This window comes from Hypanus sabinus, chromosome 3 (genome assembly GCF_030144855.1).
Source record: "Hypanus sabinus isolate sHypSab1 chromosome 3, sHypSab1.hap1, whole genome shotgun sequence".
NCBI lineage: Eukaryota > Metazoa > Chordata > Chondrichthyes > Myliobatiformes > Dasyatidae > Hypanus > Hypanus sabinus.
The window spans coordinates 152,435,025-152,456,146 of record NC_082708.1 but is presented as its reverse complement, the minus strand read 5'-3'; the positions used below and the strand labels follow the sequence as shown (position 1 = coordinate 152,456,146).

Here is a 21,122-nt window from a genome sequence, read left to right as displayed (position 1 = left end):
GAGAGCAACGCTGTAAGTTAATAGATAATCGATATATTGAACTAAGATGTTAATGCTGATCCTGTTAGAGGTAACGACGGTAGATAATGTTTATGCTTTCCTTAGTTAAAGAGTCGCGGATAGTTTGCATGGAAGTGTATTTAAAGTAGTCAATGGAGCAGGTAAACTCTCCCTGTATACTGCACCTTAGTGTAATGTAGTTATAGTCACCTTTGCAAGTATTTACACTTGAAATGTGATATTAAGGAAGGAACAAATACTGTATCAATCCTGTATTGTTTTATCAACAGTTTTCACCATATGTTAATGTGAAGAGTGAACAGTAAATGGTTAATCTTACTGCGATCTGGTTCTTATTAACTGTGGTTTATCCGGACGTTAAATTCGGCGTTTCGTTACACCCGAAGGAGAACGTGACAATTAGTTTGGCACAACACTGTGGGCCCAAGGGTCTGTTCTTATGTTACACCTTTTCCTGATCTGACATTTCTGAACCTCATCAACCTACCTTCTGTTGTTGTCAGCACTATCAAGCATGTACTTACTTTGATAATAGATTAATAACTTTGATAGAATACTACCTAATTGCTTGGATGAATACAGCTCCAACAATTGTCCAGAAGTATTCTTGTGGAATCAGCAGGCAAGTGTGTTTGAGTACAAAACTCCTTCCTGGGTACTCCACTTGCAAGAGTTGCATTGTCGAAAGTGCTATCTTTTTCTTACTAAGACTTGCCTCGTCTGCCCTTCTTAGATGTATGTCAACTATGTCAGCCGCTACTTCTGCAGAACGGGGTGTTAGCCCTTGTGACTATCTATCTCTCAGTCAACCTCACTAAAACAGATAACCTAGTCATTGGTGTTTATGAGCACTTTCCGGCACAGATTGCATACCGCCTTATGCTTCAGAAGTGCTTCGTCGAATCCAAAACACTTGGGACATTTTAAAACGTCGATAACGATGCTACTCGGGCTGTGCGTGCGTATAGCTTGCAATAATCCTAGGTGCTGAGTGAGACAAGTGGCGCTGATGCCCCTTCCCGGTCTCATTTCTCTGATCTTAATTTGAACTTGACTGTCTGGAGCGTCCTCTGGCCCGCCGTGACGGGCTGGGAGCGGGGAATGCACGATCTTCCGTTGGGTACCTGAGATTTGCTTCAGCATTTCATGGCTAACTGGCGACAGGGGGTGGAAAATGGACGTGTTTACGCTGTGCAATCGTCGCCGAGGAATGCCGAAAAACAATTCAGGGTGAATGGAATTTGGGATTTGTAATCTTGAAACTGCAAGAATGGGAAGAAATGAAACGCTGGGATAATTATGGAAACAACATTAACTAGTATAAGAGCTTGTCCGACAAACCGAAGCCCAAACAGGAGTGTAACGTGCGTGGGAATAGATCCCTCTGTCATCTTGCAGTCTTGTTGAATATCAGCATCGTAAGATCTTTTACTTGCAGTTCATTGCCAGCGATATGGGACATAATTGGATTGCATTTTCATAGAGCTTGCACGGGTAGGATGGTCCAAATGGCCTCTTTTCTTTCGTTTACGGATTCAACGAGTATTGTATTACTGTTGCCTGACCCGCTGAGTTCCTCCATTTTTTTTGGGGTTGCTCTTCTCAGCACTGATTGTCTGCAAAAGCCCCACTTAACGTTGTCACTATTTTTGGCCAACCACGGTGCCAATTTCTTTATTGTGCAAGACCTTGGCCACCCGACTACATATCTTGTTATTGTAGTTCAGACTCGGGTTTTACGCGGTAATCTCCTGCAAACGTCACTGGGTCTCTATTGATAGCTGTATAAGGTTACTGTATAATTGCAAGTTGCTATTGTGAAATGGACTCCCTGTACAAATTTACTTCCCGGACCTGAAGTCAGTTGATGACCATAGAAAATAGTTTTCTGATTCAGAAACACAATCCTGCCAACCGGGGGTAATATTATCAAAATTCAAGTGTATTGTCATATGAACAAGCACGTGTACACAGGTGCAACAAGAAGTTTATTTGCATCAACACCTCAGCAAGTAGGAACATATAAGCAGCATTCACAAGCAAAATATTAAAAAAACATAAATTATACTCAATTTTTACAAGAAGCAACACAATTAGAACAAAAAAAATCCAAAACCTATTTTAGTGCAAAGTAATTGTAGTGTTGCTAAACTCCAATGATTAAGGGTTTTTGGTTCAGTCAAGAACTTCTATAGATCAAGAACTCTATAGAACTTCTGTAGAGTGTATTGACTGGTTGCATCACAGCCTGGTAAGGAAGCACCCTTGCATGGAAAATCCTATAATAAAACTTAGTGGTTAAGGCCCAGTCTGTTAAAGGCAAAGGCTTCTCCACCATTGAGCACATCTACGTGAGGCATTATTGCAGGAAAGTGGTATCGATCATCAGGGACCCCCACCACCCTTCTCGCTGCTGCCATCAGTAAGAAGGTACAGATCCTAAAGACTCACACCACGAGGTTCAGAAACAGTTATTGCCCTATAAATGTCAGGCTCTTGAAACGAAGGGGATAACTTCACTCAACTTCACTTGTCCATCATTGAAATGTTCCCAAATGACTCACTTCAAAGACTCTTCATCTCATGTTCTGGATATTTATTGCTTATTTATTATTATTACTATTCTTTATGAATTTGAACAGTTTGTTGCCTTTTGCACACTGGTTGAAAACCCAAGATGGAGCAGTCTTTCATTGACTCCATTATGGTTATTATTCTATAGATTTATTGAGTATGCCCATAAGAAAATGAACCTCAGGGTTGTATATAGTAACATATATGTCTTTCAATAATCAATTTGACTGAACAGTTGAAGAGAAGTGTGTTCTGTACCTAGTTAACAGAGACAAAAAGTTCTTATTGGAATATCTGTTTTGAAGTTCTACACAATCCTTTAAAATGACAGAAATAGTCATGTGGTGGGACTAGCTCGAATAGTATTGTAAAAAAATACAAACTGTCTATGTGATGTATAACTCTGTGACTCAAAATAAAACTGTGCAACCATACCTATGGGCTCCCTGTACCTGTTGGGTGAAGTACTAAAGAGCAGAGGTGTCTTCCAGTGTGATTCTCTCACCCATCCCTCACAGCTCTAGATAGACGGTGAGTCAGAATACAGTCTCTAGCATTGCCCTGGGTCAGGATCTTTTTTCCATGATATCCAATCTTTCCCTCCATTTTGTTCAGATGAAGTTGGGAACGGTTAAGCTCCAGAGTATCTTATTTCCAGTCTCTCATGGTAAAAGTGGAATGTCAATTCATAGGTATAAAATTAATATTATTTTCTTTCATGGAGATGATAAGTAGGAGAGAAAATGTGTTTGTACTGGTTGAAAATTTTGGAAATAAGTTATTTGATCTGTAACCCAGCAGTAAGTGGGAAATAGTAACTGGTAATCTAAAAATGGCTTTATTATTGCCATACGTACCATCCATACAGATTATTCCATAACATACTGCAAGTACAAGAAGGTAGTGCAAGGGAAAATCCATAACAGAATGCATAATAAAGTGTTACAGTTGCAGTGCCTATAAAAAGTATTCACCCCCCCCCCTTTGGAAATTTTCATGTTTTATTGTTTTTCAACATAGAATCACAGTAATTTGGCTTTTTTGACACTGATCATCAGAAAAAGACTCCATGTCAAAATGAAAGCAGATCTCTACAAAGTGATCTAAATCAATTACAAATATAAAACACAAAATAATTGTTACATAAGTATTCACCCTTTTAATATGACTCACCAAATCATCACTGGTGCAGCCAATTAGTTTTTGAAGTCACATAATTAATTAGCTATATACAAACCTGTGTGCAGTCAAGCTGTTTCAATCAATTGTAGTAAGAATGCACCTGTGTCTGGAAGGTCCAACTGCTGGTGAGTCATTATCCTGGCAAAAACTACACCATGAAGACAAAAGAACACTCCAAGCAGCTCCGCAAAAAGGTTATTGAAAAGCACAAGTCAGGACATGGATACAAGAAAATTTCCAAGTCACTGAATATCTCTTGCAGTACAGTTAAGTCAATTATCAAGAAATGAAAATAGTATGGAGCAGCTGTAAATCTGCCATGAAGAGGCTGTCCTCAAAAACTGAGAGACCATGCAAGAAAGGGACTAATGAGGAAGGCCACCAAGAGACCTATGGCAACTCTGGAGGAGTTACAAGCTTCAGTGGTTGAGATAGAAGAGATATTGCATACAACAACTGTTACCTGGGTGCTTCACTGGTCACAGCTTTATAGGAAAGAGGCAAAGAGAACACCACTGTTGAAAAAAACTCTCATGAAATCTTGGCTAGAGTTTGCCAGAAGGCAAGTGGGTGATTCTGAAGTCAGCTGTAATAAGGTTCTATGGTCCGATGAAACCAAAATTGAGCTTCTTGACCATCCATCTAAAAACTATGTTTGACATAAGCCAAACAGGTTATATCATCAAAAACACACCATCCCTACCTTGAAGCATGGTGGTGGCTGCATCTTGCTGAGGGGATGCTTCACAGCAGCAGGCTCTGGAAGGGGTCTCCGTCCTGAAACAGATGCTGCCCGACCTGCTGAGTTCCTCCAGCGTGTTGTGTGTGAGGCCCTGGAAGGCTCGTGAAGGTAGAGGGTAAAATGAATGCAGCAAAATACAGGGAAATCCTGGAGGAAAACCTGATGCAGTCTGCAAGAGAACTGTGACTTAGAAGAAGATTGGTTTTCCAGCAAGACAGTGACCCCAAGCATAAAGCCAAAGCTACACAGGAATGGCTTAAAAACAACAGAGTTAATGTCCTGGAGTGGCCAAGTCAGAGTTCAGATCTCAATCCAATTGAGAATTTGTGGCTGGACTTGAAAAGGGCTGTTCTCTCAGTGATCCCCATGCAATCTGACAGAGCTTGAGCAGTTCTGTAAAGAAGAATGGGGAAAATTCCAGAGCCCAGATGTGCAAAACTGATAGATGCCTATCCACACAGACTCAAGGCTATAATTACTGCCAAAGGTGCATCTACTAAATACTGACTTGAAAGGGGTGAGTAATTATTTAATCAATTATTGTTTTGTGTTTAATAATTGTTATAAATTTAGACCAATTTGTAGACACTTGTTTTCACTTTGACACAAAAGACTCTGTTCTGTTGATCAGTGTCAAAAAAGCCAAATCAACTCCACTGTGATACGATGTGGTAAAACAATCAAAGATACAAACTTCCAAGGGAGGGGAGGAATACTTTTTATAGGCGCTGTACATAGAAAATGCAGTTCAGGCAGACAATAAGGTGTATGGCCAAGATGAGGTCAAGAGTACATCTAATTGTACAAGAGGTCCTATAACTGTGGGATTGAAGCTATCCATGAGCTTGGTGGTAAGTCACTGGAAATAAAGTGATGAGAATTCTGCAACCCCAAAAGGTCACAGGTGCTGTTTTGTTCTGTGCATTCAGGACTGACATCAGTGGAGATTTACATGTCAGAGAAAGAATGTTAATTTCCAGGAGTATTAGGGGCCATCAGAAATGTTAGACCTTTTGCTATTTCTGTTGTTTTTATATTCCACTGTTAACTTGATTATATAAGAAGTAGATGTTTTAAAAAAGCAACACAATGCTTGATCAAAATGAAAACACAGGAAGGATAATGTTTCGGTAATTGTATACTGTTTCAGTATCACTTTGCTGGTTTCAGTGCAGCTGGGAAGAGAAACATCACGCAGGGTGACAGCAGGTGAGGAAGGAATCCAGTGATCAATGCAATTTGGTTCGCTGGTGGATTTACCAGATCATTTTCCTTTATTTTATAAAAGAAAACCTTGTCCTTAGACAAAAACTAATCCAGACCGCATAGAGTACAGAGACAAACTGTGCTAATGAAGGGAATGGCACTGCATTGTCACTGGGAGTTGCAATCATAACTGATGGGAATTTAAGTGAACGCTGCTAGTTTGTAGTTCCCCACTGGCTTGGGTTTGGTCAGGGCTTTCCTCCTGATATGTGTTGTATATTGTTGTTGTACATATGTGCTGTGCTAATATTCTCCTGCTCATCGTTAGGTCACATCTGGAATTTCCAGTTGGCGGACGATTTCCCTCCACGCCGCTCTGACGTATTGGGAAATCATGTACATGGCAGGTTACAGCAGTGGTTTGCCTTTGCCTTCTGCTGGGTGAGTTTAAAGAGATCACCAGCTCTTGCAGTGGATGACCAGGACGTCTAATTGCCTTGTTGTGCTCTCTGCGCTCCACAACGCCTACTGGCCTGCCTTCTTCACCGTTGGAACATTAATCGGTCTCTTCCGCTCAATCTGCCAGGGCCAGACTTCACACGCTGGAATAGGCAGATCCCCTACCTCACTGAGGGTCGAAGACCTGTCGGCTATCCTCACCTGATTTGGCCCGTCTGCCAAGACGGTTTACCAGGGTGTGGCCGTTGTGCGTACTACAGCTACTTGGAGCCACAGGTGAGAGCTGAGCGCCAGGTGGGGATCAAAGGTGGACGAGCTGTCCTGAAAAATGGCATGGCAGGCCCCCCTACCAGAGGTGCTACCCTTCCCTAGACACTCCGTACACCCCATTCTCCTGCTACCTTTGACAAATCCATAGTAAACTTGTTGCCATTTTGTTATATACACCAAACTCATTGATCTATGCTGGTCCTCAAAAAGCAACATCACAATATTTTTCATTCTCAGTCTATTTTCAATCTTGTCTCTCTACAACCCTCCAAGATGTTTGAGCTCCACTAATTCTGGTCTCTTTGCATCCCAGAGTTTAAACTCTCCACGTGTTGATATCTGATAAAGACCATGATCCTCATAGGACACTGGCTTGGCCAGTAGAGTTGCTGTCTCACAGTTCCAGTAACCTAATTTTCAGTGCTGTCTCTGTGGAGTTTGCACATTCTCCTTGTGATAGCTTGAATTTTCCATGGGTGCTTCTCCCACATCCCAGAACTGGTTACTGGAAATTGCCCTTTGTAGTGGCGAATGGTGGAAATTTTTGAGGAGTTAATGGGAATATGGAGAGAACAAAATAAGGTTAGTATAAATGGGTGCTTTATGCTCAGTGCAGACTTAGTAGGACAAATGGGCTCCCTTTGTGCTAAATTACTCTATGACCCTATAAATATTTCAAAATCCTGCAGAATTGTCCTTAAGTGTGCTTTAACAGTGAGAAAAGTTGAAATCTTTGGATAGATGTGTGGAAGTGGGAATAAATGGATTACTCTTTCATTCAGCACCACTGAAATGAGTGGAACAATCTCCTCACCATCCATAATTATAATACTGTAAGCCTGGTTTTCATCCTCTGCCAGTTGCTAGGGCAGTATGCCACTGCATTCATTAGCAGAGAGAGACACCAGAATCTCATCTGGAACCACAACTTCAATGAGTTGCATTATGCAGAAAAACACAACAATATTCATGGCCTGGTACTGATAAACTTTAGGATTGGTACCCCTTAGTGATATGATAACTCTTTACTCCCCAGAGAATCAGGTGTAAAACAGGTAGCACATTTTACTGATTTAATTTTAGTTGATTTTTATTGTCATATTACTGAGATACAGTGCAAAGTTACATTATGCATTCCATCCAGGCACATCCTCCCATGCATATTTCTTGGTGTTATCATTTCAGGGGACCTGTCCTGTGCCCAGCAAGTAAATGCACTTATGCAGAAAGCACAGCAGCACCTTTTCTCCCATAAGAGTTTGTGAAAATTCAGCATGACATCTAAAACTTTGACAAACTTCTATAGATGTGTGATGGAGAGTATATTGGCTGGCTGCATCACAGCATGGTATGGAAACACCAATGCTTTTGAATGGTAAATCCTACAAAAAGTAGTGGATACGTCCCAATCCATCATGGTTAAGTCCTCCCCACCATTAAGCACATCTACATGAAGTATTGTCGCAGGAATGCGACATCCATCATCAGAGACCCCTGCCACCCAGGGATGCTCTCTTCTCACTGCTGCCATCAGGAAGAAGGTACAGAATCCTCAGGACTCACACCATCAGGGCCAGGAACAGTTATTATCCCTCAACCATCAGGCACTTGAACCAAAGAGGATAACTTCACTTACCTCTTCATCTCATGTTCTCAATGTTTATTGTTTATTTATTTATTATTATTATTTCTTTTTTGTGTTTGCACAGTTTGTTGTCTTTTGCACATTGGTTGAATGCCCAGTTGGTGCAATCTTTCATTGATTCCATTATGGTTAATATTCTATTATGGATTTATTGAGTATGCCAGCAAGAAAATGAATCTCAAGGTTGTATAAGGTGACATATATGCACTTTGATAACAGATTTCCTTTGAAATTTGTACTTCGAATTTTGAACATCAAGATAGTGAAGAGAAAACATGCAGAAAATAGTGTTAACAGTTACTTAGAAAACTCAGTGCAAGTAAACAAATAAAGTGCAAGGGTCATGATGAGGTAGACAAGGAGATCAAGTGTTCAACTTTAGTATATGACCCCTTTTCAGGGGTCTGATAACTGTGTGTAGTTCAAAGTTCCCAGTATTATGGGAACTCTAGGTCTCAGTGTGCAAGAGAGAGCTTGTTCTGTTTGGTGATGCAACAGGTCAATGGTTCCCAGCCTGGGATTTGCAAGCTGTTCAGGGCAGGGCAGAGACTGTAGAGAGTCATTGAGGCTTTTATTGTATTAAAGTTAATTAGTTAGAAAGTTCAAAGTAAAACAAAATGAAGTATATTTGGCACACTAGGTATCCTGGCCTTTGGTATTAAGAATCCCCACCATCATCCTGTGTCCTTCAGAGTCCAAATCAGTTTTCTTATCTCCGAATTATATATCTTGAAATTTGTTGACTTGCCATGGCACTAGAAAGCAAAGAAATAATGTTACTATGAAGTATAAAAAAAAGTACAAAAAGTAGAAATAATGAGCAAGTGTTCATGGGTTCAAGGGATGTTCAGAAATCTGATCTTGGATGGAAGAAAGCAGTTTCTGAATCATTGAGTGAGGATCTTCAGGCTCCTGTACCACCTTCCCAATGGTAGTAACCAGAAGAGGGCTTAAGAACATAAGACCATTAAAGATAGAAGCAGAATTAGGCCATTCGGTCCTTTGAGTCTGCTCTGCTAATTGATCATGGCTGATTTATTTTCACTCTCAACCCTGTCCTCCTGAATTCTCCCCACAATCTTTGATGCCTTTGCTAATTAAGAGTCTATCAACATCTGCTTTAAATATATCCATGTCCCAGATCATGAGGGTCCTTAGAGATGAATGCTGCCTGTTGAAGATTTCCTCGATACTGGGAAGGATTGTATCCATGAGCTGGCTGAGACTATAATCCTCTGCATTGGAAGCTCCATGCTATGCTGTAATGCAACAAGGCAGAACGTTCCACACTCTACATCTAGAGTAATTTGTGAGAGTCTTTGGTAACATTATATACCGAATCTTCTCACACTCCAAAAACTCCTTAAATGGAAGTGGCTGTGACATCATTAGACGTTTTTCAGGGTAGGAGGACATGGATGTTACCAAACATGGAGCAGCTTGAGCCTTCATTCAGAAGGACTGTGAAGCACCACTATGGGAAGGGACAAGTGTGCAGACCTTACCAAACCGTTGAAGCTCTATCCTTACAACTTTCCTCCTCATATAACTGCAAGTGACACAGTAGCTCAGATCAGCAACTGTTGCCTTCCTACTCAGGCAACCTGGGTTCAATTCTGACCTTGGGTGCTGTTTGTGTACACTTTTTACTTTCTCCCTGTGACTTCCAAAGATACTTGCCATGGTATTGTAGCAGTTAGTGTGACACTGTTACTCTTTGGGGCCTCGAAGTTCAGAGTTCAATTCCGGCATCCTCTGTAGAGAGTATGTATATATTTCCCATGTATGTGTGGATTTCCTCTGGGTGCTCTGGATTCCTGCCACAATCTAAAGCTGTACCAGTTAGTAGGTGAATTGGTCATTGTAAATTGTCCTGTGATTAGGCTAGGGTTAAACTGGTAGGTTGCTGGGCAGCATGGCTGGCTGGGCCAGAAGGGCCTATTCCACGCTGTATCCATAAAAAATAAGTAATTAAATGTGGGTTGGTAGGTTATTGGCCTCTGTAAGTTGTCCCTAGTGAGTAGGTGTTGGGTAGAATATGAGGGAGTTGATGGGAATATCAGCAGAATAAGATGGGATTGGTGTAGGATTTGTAAATGAATGGTTCTGACTCAAATTTCCACTCGTATCACTCTACTTGACAGCATTTGGGTGTTTGTGGGCATATTTTTTGTAGATGTAGATCACTGACAGGTGCCATGTTATGGGCCTCCTGCTCAGTGTGGGACTTCAGAAAGGCTGCCAGAGTCCCTGATGACTGTGCAGGGAGCTGCGGACAGGTGGCATGGCACCACTGGAGATGCTCATGGATTCACTTTGGGTCATCCACAATGCTGAGAATGTTGTGGATAAGACACTTAGTGAGCTGGTCACAGCACAGTTTAAGAGCTTAATGAAAGATATGGAATAGGTGGCCAACAGGCAGAGCAGTAGCTGGAAGGCAGTGCAGGAATCCAATCCATCATCTCCCCCAAAACAGATACATGACTTTGGATACTGTTGGTGGAGGTGGTTCGTCAGGAAAAGGCAGCAGTAGCTAAGTTAACGGCACCGTGGGTGGCTCTGCTGCATAGGAGGGCAAGAAAAAGAGTGGCAGAGCTATCATGTTCAGAGATGCCATAGTAAGCGGACTAGATGGGAGCTTCTGTGTCCGCAAATGGGGCAGGAGCAAGGGTCAGGGATGTCTCAGAGTAGCGGCAAAGCATTCTGAAAAATGAGGATGAACAGCCAGTCACAGTAATGCATGCAGATATCAATGATATGGGACAAAATTGTGAGATGAAGTCCTAAAAGCTGAATTTAGGTAGGAAGGATATAAATTAAAAGTGACAATCTCAAACATAAGAACCTCAGGATTGCTACCTGTTCCACATGTCAGTCAGACTGAGAATAGCAGAATACAGTATTTAGGATGAAAATGTAGTCTGAGCACTGGTACAAGAGGGAGGTTTCAGAATCCTGGAGCATTGGAATCGGTTCTGGGGAGTTGTGACCAGCACAAACAGACAGACTACACCTAGGAAAGACCAGGGGCATAGTTTGCTCATGCTGGTGCCGAGGATTTAAACTAATATAACAGAGGAACGAGAATCTATGCAGAAAGACAGGGAAGCAATGCAGAGAACAAAGCAAAAGTTTTAAAAAAAAAAGAAAGTGGAGTACAGAAAAGTTAAATGTTGCTAGGTTCTAAAAGCGAAATGAATGCAAGGGCACATTATCTGAATGCCTATAATATTTGCTTTAAGGGCAGTGAACCTGTGGCACAAATCAGTACAAAGTATTATGATTTAGTGGCCACAATAGAAATGTGGTTACAGGGTGAGATGATTGGGAATTAAATATGCAAAGGTAATATCAGGTAATATGGAAAGATAGTCAGGAAGGTGAGGGAAGTGGGTAAGTTAATAGAGGTGAGTAACATTCTTAATTAAGGTTGAGATCAGGGTGATAGAGACAATATAAAACCTGAGCCACACAATTATGAATCCATCTGCCTGGAGATTAGGAATAGTAAAGGGAAAAAGATCAGTGATGTGATATGGCTATAAGCTTCCAAATAACAAATTTATAGTGACACAGGGAATAAACCAAGAAATATCTGATGCTGGTGAACATGGAATGGCAGCTGTCATGCAGCAATTTTGACTTCTGCATAGAATCAGTGATACAAGTTGGTTAAGGCAGTCTTGAGAATGCTTTCTTGAATAGCCTTTTCCTGAGTCTACAAGAGAAATGTTACCTTAGATCTGGTCCCGTACAAGGAGACAGGTAAAATTAATGATCTTCTAGCTAGGAATCCTCTTGAACGAGTAATCACAATATTACTGGATTTCTGACACAAATGTAGAGAACAGTAGTTTGATCTAAACCCTGTGCATTATACTTAAACAAGGGAGTCTACAACAGGAGTCAGTTTTTGACCGTTCATTAACAGAGCTTTATTGTCGCTGCACAAGCAACAACATAACAATATTGACCCCTGGCCGACAACTTAGAACACAAATTCTACTGTTCCCTCTGTACCAATACTCACTCAGATAACTTGTCCAATTTATAATACTGAAATAGGAGATCTCTGTTGGCCAGATGATTGATCCTGTCTTCACCCACCCCGTACCATAGGGATTCTTCCTTGAAATGATGGGTCTCTTGAGAGAGTTTTCGCTGATAGCACACTCGAAGTAAACCTAGAAACACAAAAAACCATCAGCACAATACAGGCCCTTTGGCCCACAATGCCGTGCTGAATATGTATTTACTTTAGAAATTACCAAGGGATACCCGTAGCCCTCTGTTATTCTAAGCTCCGTGTACCTATCCAAGAGTCTCTTAAAAGACCCTATTATATCCGCCTCCACCACCGTAGCTGGCAGCCCATTCCACGCACTCACCACTCTCTGTGTAAACAAAAACTTACCCCTGACATCTCCTCTGTACCTACTTCCAAACACTCAAAGATTATGCCCTCTTGTGTTAGCCATTTCAGCCCTGGGAAAAAGCCTCTGACTATCCACACGATTAATGTCTCTCATCATCTTATACACCTCTGTCAGGTCACCTCTCATCCAACGTCGCTCCAAGGAGAAAAGGCCAAGTTCATTCAATCTATTCTCATAAGGCATGCTCCCCAATTCAGACAACATCCTTGTAAACCTCCTCTGCACCCTTTCTACAGTTTCCTGTAGTGAGGTCACCAAAACTGAGCAAAGTACTCCAAATGGGGTCTGACCAAGGTCCTATATAGCAGTAACATTATCTCTCGGCTCTTAAACTTAATACCACGGTTGATGGAAGGCCAATGCACTGTATACCATAGAATCAACCTGTGCAGCAGTTTTGAGTGTTCTATGGACTCGGACCCCAAGATCCCTCTGATCCTCCAGACTGCTAAGATTCTTACCATTAATACTATATTCTGCTGTCATATTTGACCTACCAAAATTAACCACTTCACACTTATCTGGGTTGAACCCCATCTGCCACTTCTTAGCCCAGTTTTGCATCCTATCAAAATCCCACTGACAGCCCTCCACACTATCCACAACACCCCCAACCTTTGTGTTATTAGCAAATTTACTAACCCATCACTCCACTTCCTCATCCAGGTCATTTATAAAAACCATGAAGAGAAGGAGTCACAGAACAGATCCCTGAGGCACACCACTGGTCACCGACCTCCATGCAGAATATGATCACTCTTTGCCTTCTGTGGGGAAGCCAATTCTTGAAACACGAAGCTATGTCCCCTTGGATCCCGTGCCTCCTTACTTTCTCAATAAGCCTTGCATGGTGTACCTTATCAAATGCCTTGCTGAAATCCATATAAACTACATTTATTGCTCACTCTACCTTCAGCAATGTGTTTAGTCACATCCTCAAAAAATTCAGTCAGGCTCGTAAGGCACGACCTGCTTTTGATAAAGCCATGCTGACTTCCTAATCATATTATACCTCTCCAAATGTTCATAAATCCAGCCTCTCAGGATCTTTTCAATCAATTTACCAATGACAGAAGTAATACTCACTGGTCTATAATTTCCTGGGCTATCTCTACTCCCTTTCTTGAATAAGGGAACAACATCTGCAACCCTCCAATCCTCCGGAACCTCTCCCATTCCTATTGATGATGCAAAGATCATTGCCAGAGGCTCAGCAATCTCCTTTCCACCTTTTTCCTGTTCACAAAATGTGTCCACTTTTATATTTATTCCTTACCAATTGAAATATTGCATTCAAGTGTCATTGGCTCTAGGTAATCTGATTGACCGTTAACACCATTTATTTTCTCTGCCCCAGGCTAGCACCCATTTATTGCCTCTTTCCCAGCAAGTGACAGTTGGTAATTTATGGCTCTTTGTTCTCAATCCGCAACCAGCTTAATATACACAAAACGGATATAAACTGCAACCTTCATGCTATATCCAACCAAAGAACATCTCTCAAGTAACTTCTTTTTTGGAAATGTTCCCTAGTCCAGCAGATTACCTGCAGCATTATTGTGTCTACTTTAAAATACAGAAAGCAAAGCAACTTCATCTCACAAGTGGAGGTTGTAAGACAGTTCCACAAAGTGGCAGCTTCCATCTCCAAGCACATGATGGGAACAAAGATGACTGATCTGCTCTGCTTCCACTGTCCTTGACCCATGTGGGTTTGATGTTTTCTTACACATTTTAAATCTGCCATGGCCAACAGAGTCAGCTAGCATAGGCTAGGACTGTGGGCTATATGGTGGGACAGTTGAGAAACTGAGGAAGATTTTCAAGGAGATTTTTCACAGTGCACAATAGATGTATATTCCAGTTAAAAGCAATGACAGTAAAGGGGTGGTGTGGCAGAGCTGGCAAGGACTGTTTTACTTTATGTACAGGAAGAAATCAAATACCTGAGATATGGCCACATTGGTAAGGTCACTTGGCAACCTTTACCAAATCTAAATTGCCCCAAATATTAGAAGGGCAAGAGTAGAGCAGCTCATGCTTAACTCTTGGGGACTGTGTAGTTCCTTTCTATTCTGAGTTCCTGAAATAATCAGAATCCCGTTTGTTATCACTGACATAAGCATGCCAGGAAATAGTGATAATAAACTTGATTTGCATTATGTGGGCTTGAAATTTAATTTCCCTTAGGATAGAAAAGAACTATTATTGGCCTTGGGATCCAAGGAGGCGTTATTGTTTGGGAACCTATCTCTCACTTGGCCAAGTTTCTTGTGGGTGAGAGAAGTGGGAAATTGTGCCTCAGCCAATCCACCCTCTTCCACAAAGATTAGGAAGTCTATGATGGTAATTAGAATTGGGGTATTGTTAAAACTGGATCTACATGATTGGTTCAATAGACTGAAATGGGCTGAATGGCCTTGTCCATTGTTCCAAAAAATTTGAAGTATTGCCTTAGCAATAATCAGCGTGGCTGCACAAAGTGAGGTGGTGAAGGCTGGGCATGACTTTAATGTCCCAAAGCAACCAACTTGAGCTCAGCAAGATCCCACAACGGGCAATCACGAAAAGAAAGGGACGGGGTTGAGGAATGACTGTTGGCAAGGATTCTACGGAAAAAGCTCCCTGCTTTTCCTGGTCAGTTGTGCCGCGGAATCTGGAGGGAGCCGTGGCTTGGAAGTTTCTTTTAAAGTTAGCAAGGGAGGAAGTGTTGAGGCTGTCCCTGGTGGGGGGAGTCTTCCTGGTCAAAGACCGTCTGTTCCGACTGTTACACCAGCTCAGAATAGAGGGTTTGAGGGAAGGAACGACCGGCTCGGTCACATGACCTGATGTCAGCCTGGCAGTGACTAACCGTGGATCAAATTTCCACCCCCCGAGCAGCAGAAAGCTCAGCTCCTAGTGTGTATGTGTGTCTGGATACGGGCTGCTGCTGCTGTTAAAAGAAGGATTTTCCGTGTTTAAGAAGTTAAACAAGTACTGTAACTCAGAAGTGCATTATCGTTTTGTATGAAGGACAACCATCGCTGCAGTTTGACTGAAGCTGATCTCCATCTTCCTTGCCTTCTTCCAGCCCGCTGCATGGATTTTTCCCATTTCTAGTTGATCGAGTTCTCTTTGGATGAATTTCCTGGAAAATGGGAGCAGGAGCAATCACTGTCTGTGTGAGTACAGGCACCACATTCTTTAAAACTCTCAGCTTCGCCGGAGGGTTCGTAAATAGCTGCCGTTTCTCCTCCGTGTTTCCTGCACTCCCAAGAAGTCTCAGCCCTTTGCTGCTGAGCACTGGGTAATGGCTGCGTTTAATTTCTTCTCTAAATCTCAGTGTAGACACCACAATTTTGTTGAGGAAACTTCAAAGAGTGCTTGGAGCAAGGGGAGGATGAGGGGAGAAACAATTTATTTCAGTGCGCGATGAATTGTTTGTCTCTGCTATCAGAAAGGAGCAACGTTAACAACTGCTTGCCTCTATTTTTTAATTAAGTTTTTAATACAAGTTTAGATAGGTACATGGATGAAAGAGGTGTGGAGGCCTACGTTTTGGATACAGGTAGATGGGACTGGGCAGAAAACCAGGTTGGCAGGGAATAGCTGGGCTGTTTCTGTGCTGCAGAGCTCAGGGTTTTATAGAACTGCTAAATTACCTTGTGTCTCCAGGGTTCAATCCCCTAACTAATGAACACACCATGTGACTTCTCAACAACCCTGTCAACTTGTGTGGCAAATGTTAGGAATCTATGACTGTGGACCCCAGGGTACCACTGTTGCCCTCCACTTCCAAGAATCTTCCTATTAAACCTGCCACCTGCCGTCAAGTTTGAGCTTCCAAAGTGAATCACTTCACACTTAAGCTCCATCTGCCACTTCTCAGCCCAGCCCGGCACCCATGGAACCTGCAACACCCCTCCACACTATCCACAACTCCACCAGTCTTCATGTCATCTGCAATCTGACTAATCCATCTTTCCACTTCCTCATTCAAGCCTATAAAAGTAACAAAGAGCAGCAGTCCTAGAACAGATCCCTGTGAAACATCACTGCTTATTGACCCCCAGGAAGCACATGCTTCATGTAGTAGCACCCTCTACCTTCTATGGGCAACCGAATTTTGTATCGGCACATCCAAGTTTCCCTGGACCCCATGCCTCCTGACATCCTGTATGAGCCTACAATGGGGAACCTTGTCAAATGCCTTACTAACATTCATATAGACATGGACTCTCTTTACCCCATTTACCAAAGATGGTTTATTCAAGATCACATTAATACAAAATTACAGTACTTCATCATACATACTATTTAGTTTCAAAGCCATTGCTATTTGGAACGCATTTGGGGCCCACCAGCCCCAGAAATCTCCCTTTGTGTTTGTGGATGCTGCATACTTCTTCTGCAGAAGCACACAGCCATGGGCAGGCAATCAGCTCAGATAGAACATCGACTGCCCACCACCTTGACCAGGCCCAGGAGCAAATTGAGCCAAAGATCCCCTTTGGCACCAAAGATCAGGAGCACAGGGCTGAAGTGCGGCCAGAAACCTGAGGAGCTACCCCTTCAGATACTCAAATGGAGGCTGCAGCCTAACACACCCTGTATGTGTACAGTACATGATACAACATCTCCTCCCGGCTGCAGAATTGACAGGCGGCTAGGGAGTCTGTGAATTGACTTAAGAATCTGTTACACTGGACTGCTCAGTGTTCCATGAACTCTAGGTTATGTGCCCTGATGGTTACTTGCTAAGTCTGGATGGTGGGAACTATTTGGAGCAAGTGGTGTCAGCTAACTTACTTCTCCCCATGTGTGGACTATTTGTAAAATCTTTTAGCTTGACTGAGCAGCCAAAATCCAGACATTAAAGTGAAAGTTTATTTTTTGAAATAAACCTCATAACCATCCTTTCCTTCCTCCCTGCCAGATTTCCACATCTGTGAAGGAGCAGCTTTTAGATCTCATAGAATAATATGGAACCGGGCCTTTCAGCCCACTATGTCCATGCCAGCCCTAAGCACCCAGCTACACTAATCCCATTTACCAAAACTCAGTCTTTGGCTTTCTGTGCCTTGTCTAGGTAGATTTTAAATGTTGTGAGAATCTGTCTCACCATCCCTTCAGGCAGAGCACTTCAGATTCCAACCCCACTGTAAGTGAAAAAATGGCCCCTTGTTATATTCTGCTGTGCTAAAGAGAAAAGTTTCTCAGTGTCCTATTCTATCTAACCCCTTCATAATTTTCAGTCAGTCTCTTTCCCCCCCCCCCCCACCCAGCCTTCCCCACCAAGAAAAAAAAAGGCCTATCCACTTCCTTCTAAACTTTCTGAACTTAAACACTGGACCTTTTACTTTTGGGCACCTCTGCAATGGGAAATTGTTTGTCTACCTTGCTCTTCCCTCATAACTGTGTAGGCTTCAGTCACATTCCTATCAGCCTCCTCCATTCCACTGAAGACAAGCCCAGCTTACCTATTATCTCCCCACAGCTCTCCATTCCAATTAACATCTTGGTGAATCTCCTCTGCACTCTTGCCAGTGCTATCATGTGCTTTCTATAGCATGGAGACCAGATTTGATAGAACATCATAGATTTATTGACATGGTAACTGGTCTTTATTAAATAAAGGGAAGCCCTGGCAGAAATCAGTGCTGTATCCTTGGGAATTAACTGGGTTAAAGGTCGATTAGATTGAAGATTACAAGATGTTAAAGGGATCTGGTGGAATAGATAGTGGGAACTTCTTGCTGACTGGAGAGTCTAAGAAGCATTGCAGTCAAAGATTAGCTTTATTTGTCACATGTACAGCAAAACATCGAAACATAAGGAAAAATGCATTGTTTCTGCCAAATCAAATTAGCGAGGTAGTCTGCAAGCGTCACCACTCTTCCAGCACCAGCATAGCATTCCCACAATTTACTAACCCTAACCCTAACTGTACGTCTTTGGAAGGTGTGTGGGAATAAAGCTGATCAACCCACTAACCCACCCCACCACACTACCTGTCCAAGTCACTTTATGTGCCTTGTGTCTCTTGATGGCCATACAATTAATCTATATATACAAACCACCTTATGTATTTATATTTATTGTGTTTTTTTATTATTGTATTCATTTTCTTTAATTTTGTGCTGCCTCAGATTCAAAGTAACAATAATTTCGTTCTCCTTTACACTGGTGTACTGGAAATGACATTAAACAATCTCAAATTTGGAATCCCGAAATATTATCAGCCGGAGTAAACCCAGGTGTTCACGGAAAGAACATACAAACTTTTTATAGACAGCAGTAGGAATCAAATCCCAATTGTTGATCACTAGCATTGGAAAGTGATTGCACTATCTGCAGTGCTTCCCAGTTATATGTAATATGTCATCTACAAATCAGAGTCATAGTGAAGCTCAGAATTGCAGAAATCTGCTCTTCCCTCAAGTACCACTTGCTTGTTTTCAATTGTAGATTGGTTGATGCATTTTTGTTAACTTTTCATAAAAGGTCAGCTAACAGGTCTGCTCACCCCATCTCATTGGACAACAGAACAAGTTTCAGAAGTAGAATTGGTTTCTTCTGTTCCTATGTGCTTAGTTGTTTTCTAGTGTGAGCACGAATGGCTCTGCTCGAAGCAGTTCCTTACAGCTGGTTGAGTTGTATGCTGGAACATTTTTGCTGTGATCTGGGATCTGGTTTCATGAAATAGACGACAGACAGTAGGTGCAGGAGTAGGCCATTCGGCCCTTCTAGCCAACACCACCATTCACTGTGATCATGGCTGATCATACACAATCAGTACCCTGTTCCTGCGCTCTCCCCATATCCCTTGACCCCGCTATCTATAAGAGCTCTATCTAACTCTCTCTTGAATGCATCCAGAGACTTGGCCTCCACTGCCTCCTAGGGCAGAGCATTCCACATATCCACCACTCTCTGGGTGAAAAATTTTTTTCGCATCTCTGTTCTAAATGGCCTACCCCTTATTCTTAAACTGTGGCCTCTAGTTCTGGACTCACCCATCAGCGGGAACATGCTTCCTGCCTCCAGTGTGTCCAGTCCCTTAATAATCTTATCTATCTTAGCACTGGAACCGACCTAGTACTGCTCTTACACCTCCCCACTTTCTTACCACCACCTCACCCCTCCTGTTGTGCTTTATTGAAGATCTCTTGTCCCTCCAGCTGTGGCTGCTGCCTTGTGGTCTTCAGACTGCAAAAGAATGAGTGATGTTCTAAGCAGAATGAACATTGTTAGAGGGTTGGTTTAGGGAATTGTGTATTTGATGTTTCTCTCACTGGGTATTTCAAGGCAATTGCCAGGCTCAAAATGAAGGATGAAAAGATATATCTTCATCGAGAAGGTGGTGAATCCTCGACACTTATGACCCAAGAGAAATGTGGAAGGACAGTTACTGAGTATCTTTAAGGTGGATATAGCGTTGGGTATTTATGTGGCACACTGCTTTCTTACACATTCAGCAACCTGGTTCAATCCCCCCAAGGACCTCTGAAAATAACCAAGCTTTAGTTCAGGGTTGCCTAACCTTTTTTATGGCAGGGACCCCTACCATTAACTGAGTGGTTTGTTCACCCCAGATGGGGAACCCCTGCTTCAGATCATCTGCTCAGATATCTCCTTGTGAGAGTTCAACATCAATTTTTGTTTGGCAATGCTCGTTTGATATGCGTTGAGATATTTTGTTGCAAAGAGACTGTACTTTCAATGTGCAACACCATCTGTAACTCCATTTCCAGCCAACTTTGAAGAAGGAAAGTGGCACAAACTGTGGATATTTCATTGAAAGTCAAAAAACAGCCAGAGCTGGAAATCTGAAGTCAAAACAGAAAAGGCTGAGAACAATCGGGTCAGGCAGCATCTGTGTAGAAAGATAAACAGAATTAAAATTTGTCATCGCAATGGGAAAATTAAGGAAGCAGGTGTGTTTTAAGGTACAAAGACTGGTAACATGTGTGGTAGTATGGAAAACAAGATTATACAGAGACAATTGCCTTTGGTGCCACTGTTAATCACAACTGCTGAATAAGCAGGAACAGTGTGTGAGGGCATAGAGTCATAGAAAAATACAGCACAGCATCAGGCCCTTTGGCCCACCTAGTCCATGCCGAACCATTTAAACTGCCTACTCCCACCGACCTGCACTGGGACCATAATCTTCCATACCCCTAACATCCATGTACCTAACATCCATGTACCTATCCAAACTTCCCTTAAACGGTGAAATTGAGATCACATGCACCTCTTGCATTGGCAGTGACAGACACTCACAGTCCTCTAGGTGAAGAAGTTTCCCATCATGCTCTTAAACTTTTCACCTTTCACCCTTAACCCATGACCTCTAGTTGTTGTCCTACCCAACCTTAGTGGAAAAAGCCTGCTTGCATTTACCCCATCTAAATCCCCTCAGATAGTTAGAGAGAGAAAATAATGTGCTGAAACTGTGAGATGCAGAACACAGAATTTGCTAAACTAAAATAAAAGGAATCAGGGACTCAGGTTGCACTGAGGAGAGCAAAACTAAACATAAGTCTAAATCATAGCTGTTTCATCTAGACGAGTGTAAATAAAGACAGGAAAAGTGAGCAGT

At 42.2% G+C, this 21,122-nt stretch overlaps 1 protein-coding gene across 2 annotated transcripts in view; it reads left to right on the top strand.

Annotated features, from left to right (window-relative positions):
- Positions 1-15,413: 15,413 nt before the first annotated feature.
- fam13a (family with sequence similarity 13 member A) overlaps positions 15,414-21,122 on the top strand; it is a 280,149-nt gene continuing 274,440 nt past the window's right edge. For both annotated transcript variants that reach the window (XM_059965405.1, XM_059965404.1), the window contains exon 1: positions 15,414-15,699. In XM_059965405.1, the coding sequence (XP_059821388.1) occupies positions 15,673-15,699 (27 nt within the window). In that variant the 5' untranslated portion in view covers positions 15,414-15,672. The remainder of the gene's footprint in view (positions 15,700-21,122) is intronic.